Source organism: Bos indicus, chromosome 22 (genome assembly GCF_029378745.1).
Source record: "Bos indicus isolate NIAB-ARS_2022 breed Sahiwal x Tharparkar chromosome 22, NIAB-ARS_B.indTharparkar_mat_pri_1.0, whole genome shotgun sequence".
In the NCBI taxonomy this organism is placed as follows: Eukaryota; Metazoa; Chordata; class Mammalia; order Artiodactyla; family Bovidae; genus Bos; species Bos indicus.
Window position 1 is genome coordinate 60569276 of NC_091781.1, and position 15628 is coordinate 60584903.

A 15628-nucleotide genomic window follows, 5' to 3' on the forward strand; every position below is an offset into this window, starting at 1 on the left:
GAACCCTGCAGACCTCCATCTCTTCTATAAGAAGGAGCGAGCTGGGTCTGTTCTGCAGATGCTGGCCAGGGCCTGCATGAATGTGGAGGCGGTGCAGACGCACCATCACCATCCTCCATCTCGAGGCCAGTCTCCTCCAAACCCTCCCACAGAGCCCCAGTTTGGCCCCTGATGGCAGCCAGATTTGTATGCCTGGCTCTGGGGCGTGCATGGAGAGGGTCCCAGGACTCAGGGTCCAATGTCCCGCATAGTCTTAGGAACCCAGACCCACAGCACTCCGGAGAGCCTAGACAGGTCCCAGCTATCAGTTCCGGCTCCAGCAGTGTCCTGGAGAGGAACAGAATCAGAAATGCTCTTCCCCTCCCACACCAGGAGGTAAGGATGCGCGCTCTGTAGAAGGCACTCCCAGGCTACCATCGAGGTTGTCTGGAAGATGCTATCTGGGCGGCGAGGATGGACCACCGGGCTTGCTCATCCGCCTCCCTTCTTACCAGCTGTGTCCGGGTGGACCGCGGCCTCAGAGTCCTCTTCATCCGTAAAATGTTGGCTGAGAAGACGACAGGTTTGTGTAAACGGCGCGCAAGATGCCACCTTCAGCGCACGTGTCTCCAGGGCTGGTCACTCAGCGTCCCGCGCCTCCTGTCCCCCGGGGGCTGCCGCGGACTCGAGCGAGCGCGCTGTCCCGAGTGGGCTGGCGACTCACCGAACGCTCGCCCGCATCTCTCCAGCAACGTCCCGTACAAGTCCCAGCTTTGCCTGTTGGCTGCCCGGGGCTGCAGATGGGAGCGAGGTAGGGAGGGTCGGGCCGAGGCTGTCCGGCGGCGCTCAGCCCGCGTGGACCCTCCTCGGAGCCCCAGGCCAGGCCCGCGTTCGTTCTCACCTGGGCTAAAACCTCGGGAGCCAGCAGCGGCCAGGCCACTGCGACTGGAGGGGCGGGGCAGGGGCGGGGCCTTGGCCTGGGAGGGGCTACTGGGCGGGGCCGGGACGGGGAAGGGGCGTGTCCGGGGGCGGGGCAGGGGGGGCGGGTCCGGGGCGCGTGACGCGCGGCGCGGGCCAATGGGGCGCGCGCCCGAAGCCGAGCCTCCTGCGAGCCTTCGCGGCGCCCGGCGCGTCACGTGAGCCCGGGGAGTGAGCGCCGAGAAGCGGCGGCGGCGGCGGGGGCTCGGCCGCAGCGACGCGGGCCGGGCGAGGCGAGTGAGTGCGGGACGCGCGGCCGCCGCCCCCAGCGCAGCCTGCGTGGGCCCGGGATCGCCGGGCCTGGCCGCCGGCCGGCCGTGCCGAGTTCAGGTGGGAGCGCGCGGCGAGGACGGGCGCGCCTGGACCGGGCCCGGCGGGGGCGCCGGGGGCCCTCTGCGCGTCGGACCGGGCGCCCGCACGGCTGTCCCGGCTCCGCGAGAGCGTCGGGGGAGATGTCGGCGGAGCGGGGCCCTCGGCGCGGGGCCGGGGCCGGGGCCGGGGCCGGGGGCGGGCAGGCGGGACGGCGATCCCCCGTGCCCACCAGCACCGGCCCAGTCCCCGCGCCGGCCTCGGCGCCTGGCCCCACGCGTCCGCGCGCCCCTCACGGGCCGGCCACCCATATGGCGGGCGCGGCGGGGCCTGTGGGCGGAGGGGTTACTGCCGGTCACCGCGGCCGGCCCAGGGGAGGCGGAGCCCGGCTCCCCCGCCCCTTCCCACGCGCGGTCCCACGCGCGCCGGGGCGTCGCGGGGCCCCCACCCGGCCCTCAGCGCGCCCCGCACGCGCAGTCACGCGGCAGGAGCTCGCGCCCCCGCCGGCGCCCCCGCCCGCCCCTCTGCGGGTCCCTTCGGGCCCTCCCTCCACCCCTGCTGTTTGCCGGCCCAGGCCCCGGGAGTGACGGGTCCCCGGGTGCCAGAGGCCCTGCAGCCACTCCGCCGCCTCCAGGGACCCGGCGGAGCGCGGGGAGCCCCGCCGCCCCACAGGTGCGAGGCCGCGGCCGCGGGACTCTTATTTTGAAGGGCGGCCCCCCCGCCGTGGTCTGCACGCTGACCCAATGGAAGGCCCTTGGCCGGCGCTCGGCTTGTTATCAATTACATGTTGTTCCTGCGGCCGCCGTGTCCCCGGGAGGATAAACAGCAGGCCCGGCCGGCCGGGCGGGGAGGGGCGGAGTCCGGCCGCGGCCGGGGACGCTGCCCGGGACAGGGCGTCCCCCCCTCCTCGCGGCCTGCGTCGCTGGCCGGGCCACGTGCTACTGTGTTTCAGGGCCGGTCCGGGCGCCCCGCGGGCCCCGTGGGCTCTGTGTCCGCGTCCTCCCCGCCGAGGAGCCCTGCCCGAGGACCCATGCCGTCTGCTGCGGGCCCCACCCCCGGGCCTTTGCACTCATCAGCAAAGTGCGGCCAGGGTCTTGTTTCAGATTCGGGGGTAGACAGTCCAAATGGCTTATATTCTGGTGGGGAGACCGAGAACGAAGTGCATAAATACATAACTGCAGTCGGAACTGTTAGGAAGACTATGATGCAGGGTGGTATAGCAGCGGGTGGTGGGCAGGTAGGGAGACCTCACAGGGAGTGACTTCGGAGCTGAGGGATCTAAATCAGGGGCTCCCTCCTAGAGGGCTGGGAAGAGGGGTCTGTGGAGAGGGAAGTGCTGGGGCCCTGGCCTGGGGCCGTGAGGCTGGTGAGCTTGTGCACAGCCTGTGAGTGGGGCGGGTGGAGCAGTGGTCTGGGGCAGACCAGCCTTCTGGGAGGAGACTGGGTCCCTTCCTTTGGGGCTCTCTTAAGTTCCCGCCTCCCCCGTCTTGCTGTACTTATTCCCCTCTTATTTGTTTTATGTCATTTAATCTGTGGATATCTTAGTTTATGTCTCTAAAGTGTAAGGCCTCCTTTGAAAAGTACGTACCAACCTCAATACATCATCCCATTTAAAAATATTGACTGTAATTCCTCAATATCATGGAATAGTCAGGTAGTGATCACATTTCTGGGGAGAGTTTCAAGGGCAGGGACAAGGCCTGGTCTGCCTTTTCTGCCTGGTTCCTGCCTGGTTCTAGGAAGACCGGAGTCCCCGGGTTTTTCAGCATGGCGGCAGAGGGGAGAAAGACCACGACCTCACCCTTGAGGCTCACCCTGACGGCTGGTGCTGCCTGTCTGCCCCTGTAGTGAGTGCTCAGCTTGTGTAAGCTCATTGGTCTTACAAAAACCCAGGAACTAGGCACAGTTGTCAGGATGCCCACCCAACGCATGGCACAGAGAGGTTGTACTGCCTGCCTGAGGTCACACAGCTGACAAGCTGCAGAGAATGGAGCTCAGTGTGGGCGACGGGGTGGAGGTTGGGGTCTCAGGCTGAGTGTGGGCTTTGTTCTTCACATTATCTGGCATTTTCATGCCTTCTCAGCACCTGATTCACTGAATAGTGAAAACTCCCAGCTTTAATTCCTTACCTAAAAAGCCAAACTTCTCCTGCAAACCCTGCCCTGGATGCAGACTTGCACCTTATTTTCCTGGGGCTCTGTGAGGCTTCCTGGCCGGGTCATTACACATGGAACAGGTGGGGAGACTGGGGTTTGGGGGAGCAAGGACTGGCTCCAGGTCACAGCTGAGGATGGCCTGGCCCTGGGAGGTCCTGACCACTGGCTGGGCCTGCTGACTGTTGGGCAGTGCTGACCGTCGGGCAGTGCCGGGCCCAGGCCGAGTGCTTGAGACAGAGATGGTTGTAGTGGGAGCGGACGTGGTGCCCGGCGGCCAAGACTGTCTGCTTTAGCTGCAGATCGTTCCCCTTCCTCAACTCAGTAAACACCCGCCATGGTCACTGGGTGGGGACAAAGGTCTGCAGAGGTGGCCCTGTCACAGCCACTGTTGACTCTCCTTGGACACCGACCCGCATGGCCTTCAGCCTGCCCCTGTCCTCTCTGCTGACGTGCCCTGAGCCCCTCCTGGGCACCAGAAGCCTCACCAGGGGCTGGGAACACAACCAGAGGCGACCGCCCAGCCTGTACCACAGGGGCCCGGGTCTGGTAGGGAGGCGGCGTGAGCTGGGTGAGTGCTCCACAGGGTGCTGGCTGGGGGTCTCATCGTCTGCCCGGCAGCTGTGAGTCAAAGGCGGGAGTAGCTGGGCCCTGGGACTGGGGTATGTTCTCCCTGAGTTATCGCAAGGCAGGGCCCTTCCACCACTGGTGAATCCCCTGAAGGTGCCCAGTCCAGTGGAGGGTGCTTGGTGGAAGCCTGTCCCTAATTCACTGGAGAGGCAGCCGAGATGTGGTGGGCCCGAGGACCAGGTTGTGGGTGGGCTGCCCCCTTTCAGGTGGTCAGACAGCCCTTGAGAGGGGGTCTTTAATTTATGCCTCAGAGTAGACTTGTCTGGTTGAAATACAAACTCCTCATTTATATTTGAGTTCTCAGATGAAACAATTTTTTAGTATAAGCCTGCTGTATCCAATGTTTGGACATACTTCTGTTAAAAGTTGTTCATTTTTTTAAAACTCAGTTTCAAGTTGAACCGGGTGGCCTTTATTTTTATTTGCTCAATCTGGCAAACCTACCCAAGCTGCAGCAACAGGGGGTCAGAGGGCATGTGGCCATCCTCCTCCCCCAACAACCCCCGCCAGCAATTCTGCAGGAACGGGACCAAGGTCAGTTGTCCAGCAATGGTGGCGACTCTGCTCAGCTGGATGGGGTTCCCGCCTGGCTGTTGGGGGTGCAGAGCGCCTCCTCACACGCCCACCCTCTCCCTCACATGCACTCGCACTCAGACATGCGTGTTCCTTCTCAGAATTGTTCTAAAAAATCTGTGTGAAGCCGCAAGAGCCGGGTTGTGCAATGGGCTTGGAGAGCACTTTTACAAACAGGTGGTGCAATTCCGGAAAACACGCTTGCAGCGTTCCCCCATCGGATGGATGGAGGCAGGATCCAGGCCTGGGGTGGCGGGAGGCTGTGGCTGGCCACGGCGTGGAGCCAGGCGCCTCCAAGGAGGGGGTTGACTGCGCTGCTTTCCTGACGGGGCCTTCTTGGTTTTCTCTGCAGCCGCCAGGCCAGCATGGTGGACCACTTGCTCCCAGTGGACGAGACCTTCTCGTCGCTGAAACGCCCCGTCTGTTTTCTGGGTGATGGGCGAGCGTACCACATGCTACCCTCGCCCCTCTCCGAGGACGACAGTGACGCCTCCAGCCTCTGCTCCTGTGCCAGCCCCGACTCGCAAACCCTGTGTTCCTGCTATGGAGGCGGCCGGGGGGCTGAGGGCCAGGACAGTATCCTGGACTTCCTGCTGTCCCAGGCCACCCTGGGCAGCGGCGTTGCGGCTCATGGCAGCCCCATGGCCTGGGGGACCTGGCGGAAAACACCGGCCCCCGTGAAGGGGGAGCATTTCAGCTTCCCCGAGTTCCCCGTGGGCAACCCCGATGATGTCCCTCGGCCCTTCCAGCCCACCCTGGAGGAGATTGAAGAGTTTCTGGAGGAGAACATGGAGCCAGCGGTGAAGCAGGCCCCAGAGGGCAGCGGCAAGGACTTGGACACCTGTGGCCAGCTCTCCACTGGGCCGCACAGAGGCCACCTCCACCCCGGGGCCAGCGGCAGAGAGCGCTGCGCCCCTCCGCCGGGGGCTGGTGCGGCTGGCAGCCAGGGCCCAGCTGGGGCCCCTGCCCCCGACCCCCCAGTCCCCCTGCTGCTGCAGATCCAGCCGGTGCCGGTGAAGCAGGAGTCGGGCGCCGAGCCCGCCTCCCCGGGGCAGCCTCCGGAGGCCGTCAGGGTGGCGCAGCTGCTGGTCAGTATTCAGGGCCAGACCTTCACACTTGTGCCCCAGGTGCTGCCCTCATCTAGCCTCAGCTTGCCGTCCAAGTTCGTGCGCATTGCCCCCGTGCCCATCGCCGCCAAGCCCCTTGGGTCGGGACCCCTGGGGCCCGGCTCCACAGGCCTCCTCGTGGGCCAGAAGTTCCCCAAGAACCCGGCGGCTGAACTCATCAAAATGCACAGGTGCACTTTCCCTGGCTGCAGCAAGATGTACACCAAGAGCAGCCACCTGAAGGCGCACCTGCGCCGGCACACGGGCGAGAAGCCCTTCGCCTGCACCTGGCCAGGCTGCGGCTGGAGGTCAGTATGGCGGCGGCGGCCAGGCATTGCGCAGGGCCTGCGCGCCTCTGCTCCTGGGGTGCGTGGCCAAGACCGCGTCCTCTGCGCTTGGATAAGGCTGCTTAGGGCGGGGAGGGGGTGGGCAGGCCCAGAGGTCCCCTTGTGTCTCCGAGTGCTGGAGTACAGTTTCATGGTGACCAGGTGAGGCTGTGGCTGTGCCGGGGAGGGGCTGGGCCATGCTAAGGGCTCCCCTGATGGCGCCTGGGCTGCTGAGAGCCGCAGAGGGCGGCTGCGCACTGCACATCCCCGCGGCATTCCCGTGCTGCGCGTGTGCGTGCCGCGCGACCCCACGGCACCCCAAGGGTAAGTACCACCTCTCACCTCCCTTCATCGCTGAGCGCACGGAAGCTGGAGCAGCTTTGTAACTGGCGGGCACGCAGCCCTTTGCTGATGGGGTCGAGGCCAGGGGCCAGAAGCAGCTGCCTGTACAGCCTGAAGGCCCAGCCAGCTGTGCTGGGTACGCCGGAAAGGCCACTGGGGGGGCTCCAGGCTCGGGTGCCAAGCCAGAAGCGGGAGACTGCTTCCAGGCTCTCTACTCGGTGCACCGTGGGGGACCCAGCTCTCAAAGCGGGGGTGGGGGGCTTGCCCAGGGTCACCCAGCCCCTGGGCAGGCAGAGCGGGTAGGACCCCCATGGGCCACCCCCAGTCCCCCTGGGCAGGCTCGCCCTCTTGGGAGGGAACCTTTTCCTGAGGCTCTGGCACAGGTCAGGGATGACATGCTCAGGACGCCCCCCTGCAGGAAGCTGGCCAGCCGGGGAGGCACGTGTGTTCCTTGCACACTCGGTCCTGCCTAGTGTGGCTTCCGTGTGAGGGGGTGGGAGGCACGCTTGGCTTTGTGCAGACCGGAGCCTCACAAGGGGCACGTGTGGCCACACGGGATTGTGCACGCTGCATGTTTGTGCCCATGCGTGTGTATGGGTGCACACGACACCCGGTGCTTCCTGATGGCATTGCTCCTGAGAGCGGGGGAGAGCCGGCCCCAGGCCGGAGGTGCTGGCCTCAGCGTCGCGGCGGGCTGAGGCTGGACGGATGGGAGCCCTGTGCCCAGCGTCCCGGGTTGTGAGGTGCTGAGCTGGCCAGAGAAGGGGCTTTGCCTTGGCACCCACAGCCCTGAGGGCTCCGGGAGCCCAGCTCCAGCCCTGCACTGCCCACAGCATCAGGCAGAGTCAGCCGGTGTGCTTCAGGGCATGCCCAACAGCCGGCGGGAAAACCAGGGTCGGTGGGCAGACCCGGGGCCCTGCTGCAGTCCAGCCGCAGCAGGGGATATCCTGACCCCAGGGGTGGGGCGGCTGGTGGCAGGGCGTGGACTCCGGTCCAGCTCTGCCCCATGGCCAGTGCCCTCCCGTGGTCCCCTGGCCAAGCCTCAGTTTCCTCATCTGTTGAGTGGAAGGCTTGCTTGCGGCCTCTGTCCCCCAGGGCCGTGTGTGCAGGGATTGTCCGGGTCGTGTGCCATTCTTGGATGAGGTCAGAGTGTGAGGGACCTGGGAGGGGTCACCCCGCTTCCACTGGGCGGCACCCACGCTGCAGGGTGGCACCTGGAGACCCCCAGGCCAGTGCTGTCTTCTTGGTGGGGGTGGGGCCGTGGGCAGCCTCACAGTCCTGGGCACTGTCCATCCCCCCAGAACTGAGGCTGGGAGGAAGGGTGTAGTCATGGTCAAGGCCGCCCACTCGGCCGCTCCCCCGGGAGAAGAGGACCTGAGTTCTGGGCTATCCTGGAGGGCAGACAGGACCCTCGGCCCAGGGCATCAGGGGGGCAGGTCGTGAGTTCCCCATGGGGGGAGGTGTGTAACCCAGAGTGGAATTCGTGGTGGGCACTGCCTGAACCCTTGCGTGGTCTTGCCCAGGACCCCTGAGTGGGGGAGGGACGGTGGGAGCCTGGCACCGTGAGGTCTCTACAGAGCCCTTGGGAGCCGTGTCTGCCATCAGCCAGGCGGGCAGCTTCTGCTGGGTCTGGCCCTCATGGGTCACGTGTGGCTCACGTGAGGCAGAGTCCCTGCCAGGTGGGGAGCTGAGGGCGCCTGCCCCTTGTGGGGGCCGTGTCTCGCTGGTTAGTCTTCAGGGACCATGAACTGCTGCTTATGGGCCCATGAGTGGAGTGTCCCATCCACGTGGTCATAGCTGCCAGCCGAGTGGCAGAGGGGCGTCCTTCCAGCATGTGGGTGGGAGGGTGGACTGACTTCGGGGCAGCTCTGTCAGGACAGGACAGGGGGGAGGGTGACAGTGGCCAGCTCACCAGGCGCTTTCTGAGTGCCAGGCACTGTCCTGAGGGCCTTAGAGCTGGGCTCCCCTCTGCAAATCCCCACCTTGGCTTCCGTGCTTCCTTCCACGGGGGCCTCATTACCTTTCCGCCCCTCAGGACTTCCGCACCCCCAGATACGCTTAGATTCCTATCCAGACACCTCATTCTGGACCTCAGGCTCATGTGGTCTGCCCGCCAGGGTCCCTCGGGCAGCGCGGGCTGGCACGGCCCGTGTCTCCAGCACTCTCCTCCGGGGGTGGCTGTCGCCGGTCTCGCCATGACTCTGGCTCTTTCCTTCCCACATCCTGGTCTCTTTGAGGCCTCCCAGCACCCCTGTGGTTTGTTGGCACCATCTCGTTTTAGGTAGGGGGAAACCGAGGCCCAGAAAGACGCAGTCATCCTCCACGGGGACAGAGCACACCCCGCCGTGGTGAGGCCAGCATGCCTCTTCCACGTGCAGCCCCAGGGCCGGGCTGGCCACCACCTCTCACTGGGCAGCGCTCTCGTGTGCCAGGAGTCCTGTCTCTTCCCCGAGGTCATCAGCCTCCAGGCATCAGCTCTGGGCCGGGAGGAAAGGGCTGAGGAGTGAGACAGTGAGACACAGCTCTGGGGTGCTGGGCGGGCGCCCTGCGTCATCCTGAGCCTGTGAGCAGGCGTCAGCCTCTCGTCCCACTTTCGTTGTCCAGTCGCTCAGTAGTGTTCGACTCTTTGCGCCCCCATGGACTGCAGCATGCCAGGCTCCCCTGTCCATGGCCAACTCCCGGAGCTTACTCAGACTCATGTCCATCAAGTTGATGATGCTATCCAACATCTCACCCTCTGCCGCCCCACGTTAGAGAAAGGAAACGTGGCCGGAGCCGGCATGCAGTTCTCACCATCACCCAGCTGGGAGGTGGCTGAGGCAGGGGCTTGGCCCAGGCTCCCTGCCCACCCCAACCCACCCGGCAGGCCATAGGCCTGGCCCGCCCTGCAGCAGCCCCTCCACACCTCCAGAGGGGGTGGGCCACCCCCTGCGCCACGCCTGCCCTCCCAGTGGGCGCTCTGCGTCCCAGACCCTCTCCTTCCTGGTGGTCCTGGCGAAGAGCAGCTGCCTGTCTCCCTCTGGCGCCTGTCCTGTGTCCTGCTCACTGAGGGCCAGGAGCACTGTCCCCCAGGGTCATCCCTGGCCTGGGCGACCTCCCGCCACTTCCTTCGGTGTCTGATCGTGGACCCTGGAGTCCCTGCTCTTCCGCATAGGGACGTGGCTCCAGAGGCCGGGACGGGGCTCTGGCCGGATGGGCCTGCTTGAGGCCGCGCGTAGGAGGTGCTGTCGGCCTCTGCCTAGAAGTTCCCGCTTCCCTCTTGAACACTGGCCTCCCCTGTTCTCTGCAGAGATCCTGTCCCATCCGAGGAGAGTGCCCTCCTTCCTCCACTCCTGGGGCAGTGGTGGGGCCCGGGTCTCCACGGTGCACGGGGAGGCTGAGATGGGGCCGGGGGCTGCGACAAGGCCCCGAGCCCTGCCTGTGGTTGCAGCCCCGCGCTGATCCTGGCCCCACGTCCCCACCGCCACCCTCGGCCTGGGTGCTCACAGTGTCGGCTTTCTGGCTGATGGAGGGCCCCCTGAACCTGTGCTTCCCTGCAGCCCAGCCATGGGGATTGTGGTCGACACTCATCAGGGCCCAGCTCGCGCCCGTGGGCCCCGCACCCGCTCTGCACCCTCAGTCCTGGCACCTGGTATGCCCTTCCCTGTGCCTGGGGAGCACCTCCGAGAGCTTGGTGACTTGCCAGGTGGTCAGGCAGGAGGAGCAGGGTCTGCTGCCCACAGAGGCTGAGACGTAGCCGCCCTCCCCATCCTGTGTGGCTGTGGTTTGGGAGAAGGTGGGCTGGGGGTCATCTGGGAGCTCAGGTCACAGGACCCTGAGAGGGGAGGGGGCATCCGGGGGCGGGGGCTGCTCTCGGAGCCGCTGTCCCTGCTATGCACCCCTCCTAGGCATCCCCCGACCAGAGGCCGCTTGCCTTGTGTGTCCACTGTGGCCTCTGAGACGAGCCTCGGAAGGTCAACAAGAACCTCAAGGCTCCACTGGAAGAGAGAGGACCCTGAGGACCAGGACGGGCCCGCATTTGCTTGGGGCTACACGGGCTCGCACCGAGCCATCCGGCCTCCCCGCGGCCCCTGTCCTCACACCCTCCCCGGGGTGGCGTCTCCAGCGGAGCTGGTCTTGGCTCCCTGAGTGGGAGGGTGAGGCTGACCCTGTGCTTCGTGCTGGGGGAGGCGGGGGCTGGGGGCTGTCGCGGAGCCTCCTTGCTGCTGCCCTGGGGGCCCTGACTCCCGCTGGGGTGGGTGGTCCCGGGCTGGCCCCTGACGGCCGGAACCTTGGTGCTCCTTCCAACCGCTTGAGCTGCAGGGGTGCGGGGCACCCTGCCCACTCTGGGGGAGGCCAGGCTGCCCGTGGTCACCAGGACGGGAAGACCTGGGTCTGGCCCCTTTTGCTCTGGCCTCGGCCGCTCTGTGGCCGCTGACCCTGGGTCAGGGCCTCACATGTCTGCACCTCGGTTTCCTCTCATGGCAGATGGGCCAGCGTCTCATTGCCAAAGGTGCTGACGGCACTGCCCTGCACGCAGGCACCCGGGCCGTGAAGTGAACACCAGCTTCCAAGCACAGGAGCCTGGACGCGCTCTGGGCACCAGGAGAGTGAGGAAGGTGGAGCTTGTCCTCCACGCCTCTGGGCTGAGGCCCCCACTCAGTCTTCCCCGTACAGCTGTGGGTCTTGGGCTTCCACCTGGAGGGTCAGGCCCGGCCGAGCCTCTGACTCCTCCTTGGCGGGGCGGGGACGGCTGCTGCAGGCACCACCCCACCTTCCTCTCGTGCGTGGGTCCAGGAACAGGGGTGCTGGGCCTGATGCTCCTGTGTGTGTGTGTTCACGTGGGTGAGCGTGTGCACACGTGCATGTGTGTGCCCCGTGCTCAGTCGTATCCGACTCTTTATGACCCGTGGGCTGTAGCCTGCCAGGCTCCTCTGTCCATGGGGATTCTCCAGGCAGGAATACTGGAGTGGGTTGCTATACCCTCCTTCAGGGGATCTTCCCGACCCAGGGATGGAGCCCCAGGCCCCCTGCAGTTGCAGGCAGAGGCTTTAGTGTGGCATGTTTGTGTGTGTGCATGTGCCCTGGGTGCTTGTACACCCCGGGGCTGGCGAGGGCTGCCTCTCTGACAGCTCTCTGTCCTCCCGAGGTGCTGCTGTGTCTGCTCTCTCACTGACGCACAGACCAAGCACCCCAGGCACCAGGTGCTGGGCTGGCCGCGGGGCACGTGCTTTTCCTCATGGAGCTGACGGTCTAGTGGCTCAGACTGACGTTCATCAAAAGCTTGGAAACTAAAGTTGCTGCAGTGGCAGAGGCAGAAAGGAGAAACGCCTAGTGCTTCTAGGCCCCAGCTGTGGGTGGGATGCAATCCTGGAGGGCTTTCCTGAGGAGGTGACATTTATGCTGAGGGCTAAGGGATGCGTGGGAAGAGCCTTCCGGACAGAGGGGACGGTTTGGGCACATGTCCCAGGGCTGTTCGTGTAGGCAGAGCGCAAAGCACAACAGTGTGTATGCACAGGGTGGGGTCTCACTGCCAGGATCAAGCTCAGGAGTGGGGAGAGGCTGGAGTCCCTGAGGTCGGCCATGGCAAGAGCTGAGCCCTGTGGTCAGCTGGGGTCCGTGGCCGCTGCTCCTTCGCAGCAGCTGCTGGGGCTGCGACAGGGAGGCAGCTGGGCCGCCGTGGAGGCTTCCGAGCACCTTGCAGGGCATGGTGTCGTCTTGGGACCTCTCAGCTGCTGGGAAGGCAGGCAGGGTCCAGGAGTTGTGGGGTCAAGTCTGAGGACCCCTCCTCTGCTGTGACAAAGGCCCTTCCCCTGCAGGCTGGTCAGGGCCTCCGCCCCAGCCTGCGCCCCCAGTTGGGGGACTGCGTGGAGGATGCTCCCAGGGGCCCCAGGCTCTGGTCTGAGGGGCTTGAGGCACAGCTGCAGTTGGGGGGCCTGTGGGGTTACCAGCTGCCCTCAGGCCACTGCACGGGGACCGGCCCCTCTCGCCTCCCTGGAGGGGCGGCGGGGGAGGGGCAGGGTGGGCTCGGCGCCCTCCCCGCGGACCCCACGGGCTCAGCCGGGCGGTGGGGGCGAGGCCGCTGACCGCCCTGTCCCGCAGGTTCTCGCGCTCGGACGAGCTGTCGCGACACCGGCGTTCGCACTCGGGCGTGAAGCCCTACCAGTGCCCCGTGTGCGAGAAGAAGTTCGCCCGCAGCGACCACCTGTCCAAGCACGTCAAGGTGCACCGCTTCCCGCGCAGCAGCCGGCTGCCGCGGCCCTGACCCGCCCCCGCCCCCGCCCGCGCCCCCGAGCGGCCGCCTCCGCCAGGCACTGGGTAGCAATAAGTTATCAGCCCCCGTTGGAGGGACGTGACGCCCATCTGGGCCACCTGGAGCCCTGGGGTGCGGACTCAGCACCGCCACCTCCCCGGGGACCCGGCGCGCCCGCGCCCGCGCCGGCCGGAGGCAACCTGCGTGCCCTGCGCTTTCCGCGGCCCAGACAGAACCCCTCCTGCCGGGCTCCCCGCCTGGGCCTGGGCGGGGGCCAGCACTCGATTGCCGGGGAAGAAGTGCGCAGTGTTGAAATGTCAGTTCCCGGAGGGAGCGTGCGGGGAAGAAGGAAGTAGGCCAGAAGTCCAGGCTGCACTGTGTCGTGGGCGGGGCTCCTTCCGTGGCCTGACCGCCAGAGTCCGCGCGCAGGGCGGTGCAGGGGCAGGACCTGGCCGCTGGGTGGCTGCGGGCTGGGTGAAAAAACCCCTCTCGGCAAGGCGGTAGTGCATGTGCTTGAGTTAAACGTGCGGGAGAGACGGACAGACGCAGGTTTGCCCCAGGGTGACGGTGCCGTGTGGCCCAGCCCCTCGTCCTGTTTGCAGACAAATCCTTCACCTTCAGGAAGAGAGGGCTGGTGTAGAGAGCTAGTAGAGCCTCCCAAGCCCTGATCTAGAAGTGCATTCCTTGTTTTGTCTAGAAATTAATATCAAATGAACTAGCTTGTTTTGAGAGGTTTATTTCACATCCTATGAATGTATGTAAATAAAGTGTACATAGGTGCATCGACAGAAAATCTTTTAATAACATATCAACATTGTGTAAATTTGAAATAAAATCTATAAAGCTGGTGTACATATGTTACAATTATGTATATTTTCTTTGGTTCTTCATAAAAATATATTTGCCAATAAAAAGAAGAAAGAACTTGATAACTCTGGCATTGGCATGCTGTTTTCCTCGGCCCTGCCAGGAGATGGAGTGATTCTGGGGGCTGAATCTGGTTTGCGACGTGGGGGGGACACAGGGGCTCCGTGGATGTCCAGCCCCTGGTCCCCCAGCTCCACGCCCGAGGCTGGGTGTCTGCTCCTTCTGTGTCTCCAGGGCTGTCTGCTCCACAGACCCGCAGCTGCCCGATTCCAGCTTCACTTGTGGGAAGAGACCACAGGCGGGCCCGGCCCACAGGGCCACCACTCCATTGAGTTCCTGTCTGAGACCCTTGCTTGGCACTTCCTACCTTGTGTGCAGTGTACTGAGCATTGATTATGCACTCACTGTATGCACCGGGAAGGGGGCAAACCGTTTCCTGGCCACAACTCCCCCGGGGAAATGACACGTGATGCCCGCTTGCAATTCTGAACAGATCAGGCATCTTGACCAGGCGGAGGCAGTGCCTGGCGTGAGCTCTGTGGACGAGGCCTCGACCCCGTGCCCCGGTGGGCCAGGAGGGAGCTGGCCGGAGGGGCTGGGCCGCGCACCAGCCTGCTTCTCTGTCACGTGCCCTGGGGGCTGTCAGTGACAGCCTCAGACCTGGAGCTGGTGCGGGAGCTCCGCGGGTCTGCAGGGGAGACGTGAGGGAGGCGTGCGCATGTGCACGGTGTGTCTCCTGCGGTGAAGGCCCTCATCCCCGCTGACCTGGGAACCTCCTGCCGCAGCCATCTGTCTGTCCAGTAGAGCACAGCACAGGTGCAGAACGGACACCCCATTCTTCCCGGCCCTGGTCCTGGGGAGAGGACCCAACCTTGTGACCTGTGCCCTTTGACCCTGACTGGACACACTCCCCCGGGGCAAACATGCCCTGGGGAAGCGAGGCATTGATCTCCCCAGAGGTGCCTTCTTCATCCATAGAGAAGCAGCCCAGTTACAAGGGACCTGGGGGGTCAGGAGGGTCACACTGGAGGATCTGTGAGCACACGTGTGTACACGACTGAGTGCCAGCTGGACACGGTGCGCCTTTCCAGGTGCGTCCCCAACAGCCACCCGTGGGGGTCCTCAGCCCGGGCGGCCTCTGTCCAGGCCCAGCTAGGCGAACACTGGAAGGTGTGCGGTGCTGCCTGCCACTGCTGGGGTCCCCGGTGCCCCAGAGATGCCTCTGCCTGTGGGAAAGCAGTTTAGAGTGCATGCTTTGCTCGCTGTCCGTAGACTGCGCCACGCGGACAGGCTTTGTGTCAGCCCAGATCCTAGAATACGCACCATCATGCTGAGCTGCAAATTCTGGTCTCTGGGCACCACGATTTACTTACCAATTAAATGTAATGGTAAATACCACTAACTAGCTTTAAGATTGTTCCCGCATGTTTGCTCTGATACGTAATGACACAGAACAGAGCAGACCTGCACAGCTTCATGTACAGCTTTCAACGGTGGGTTTTCTGGGTCAGAGAGCAGGCCAGTAACTTTTGCCAAATTACCATCCAAAAATCAATTGCACTGGGAACATAATTTACTCACGCATTCAGTGTATTATCTGTTCTTCCACACTAGAACATGAACTCGGGAAGAAGGATTTTGCCTGTTTTGTTCAGCACTGTGAGCCCAGCTCCCAAAACAAATATTTGTTGAGCAAATGACGTGGGTGGTAAGCAAGCGCTATTGCTAAAATTGGGATAAGATATAGAGGTTAAATATACAATTTAAAGTTAAAAAGTCGTCAGCAGAATATTGGCTGCAAGGATTGTTGTTGTTCAGTCGCTCAGTCGTGTCCAATTCTTCGTGACCCCATGGACTGCAGCACGCCAGGCTTCCTTGTCCATCACCAACTCCCGGAGTTTACTCAAATTCATGTCCATCGAGTCGGTGATGCCATCCAACCATATCATCCTGTGTCATCCCTTTCTCCTCCTGCCTTCAATCTTTCCCAGCATCAGGGTCTTTCCAAATGAGTCGATTCTTCGAATCAGGAGGCCAAAGTATTGGAGTTTTAGCTTCAGCATCAGTTCTTCCAATGACTATTCAGGACTGATTTCCCTGGAGGTGCAATGGGGGCAGTCAGAGCCTGCCGAG

General features: G+C 64.0%; 1 protein-coding gene across 2 annotated transcripts; it reads left to right on the plus strand.

The window, feature by feature from the left end:
- The first annotated feature begins 1126 nt into the window (after positions 1-1126).
- On the plus strand, positions 1127-13560 carry KLF15 (KLF transcription factor 15). Of its 2 annotated transcripts, none has more exons than XM_070777062.1 (3): positions 1127-1287; positions 4975-6036; positions 12478-13560. In XM_070777062.1, exons 2-3 carry the CDS (start codon positions 4988-4990, stop codon positions 12638-12640), a joined length of 1212 nt encoding a protein of 403 aa, XP_070633163.1. In that variant the 5' UTR covers positions 1127-1287; positions 4975-4987; the 3' UTR covers positions 12641-13560. The 2 variants fall into 2 exon arrangements, with proteins under 2 accessions (XP_070633163.1, XP_019813645.2); XM_019958086.2 differs by lacking the exon at positions 1127-1287 and adding an exon at positions 1882-3990.
- Positions 13561-15628: the final 2068 nt, after the last annotated feature.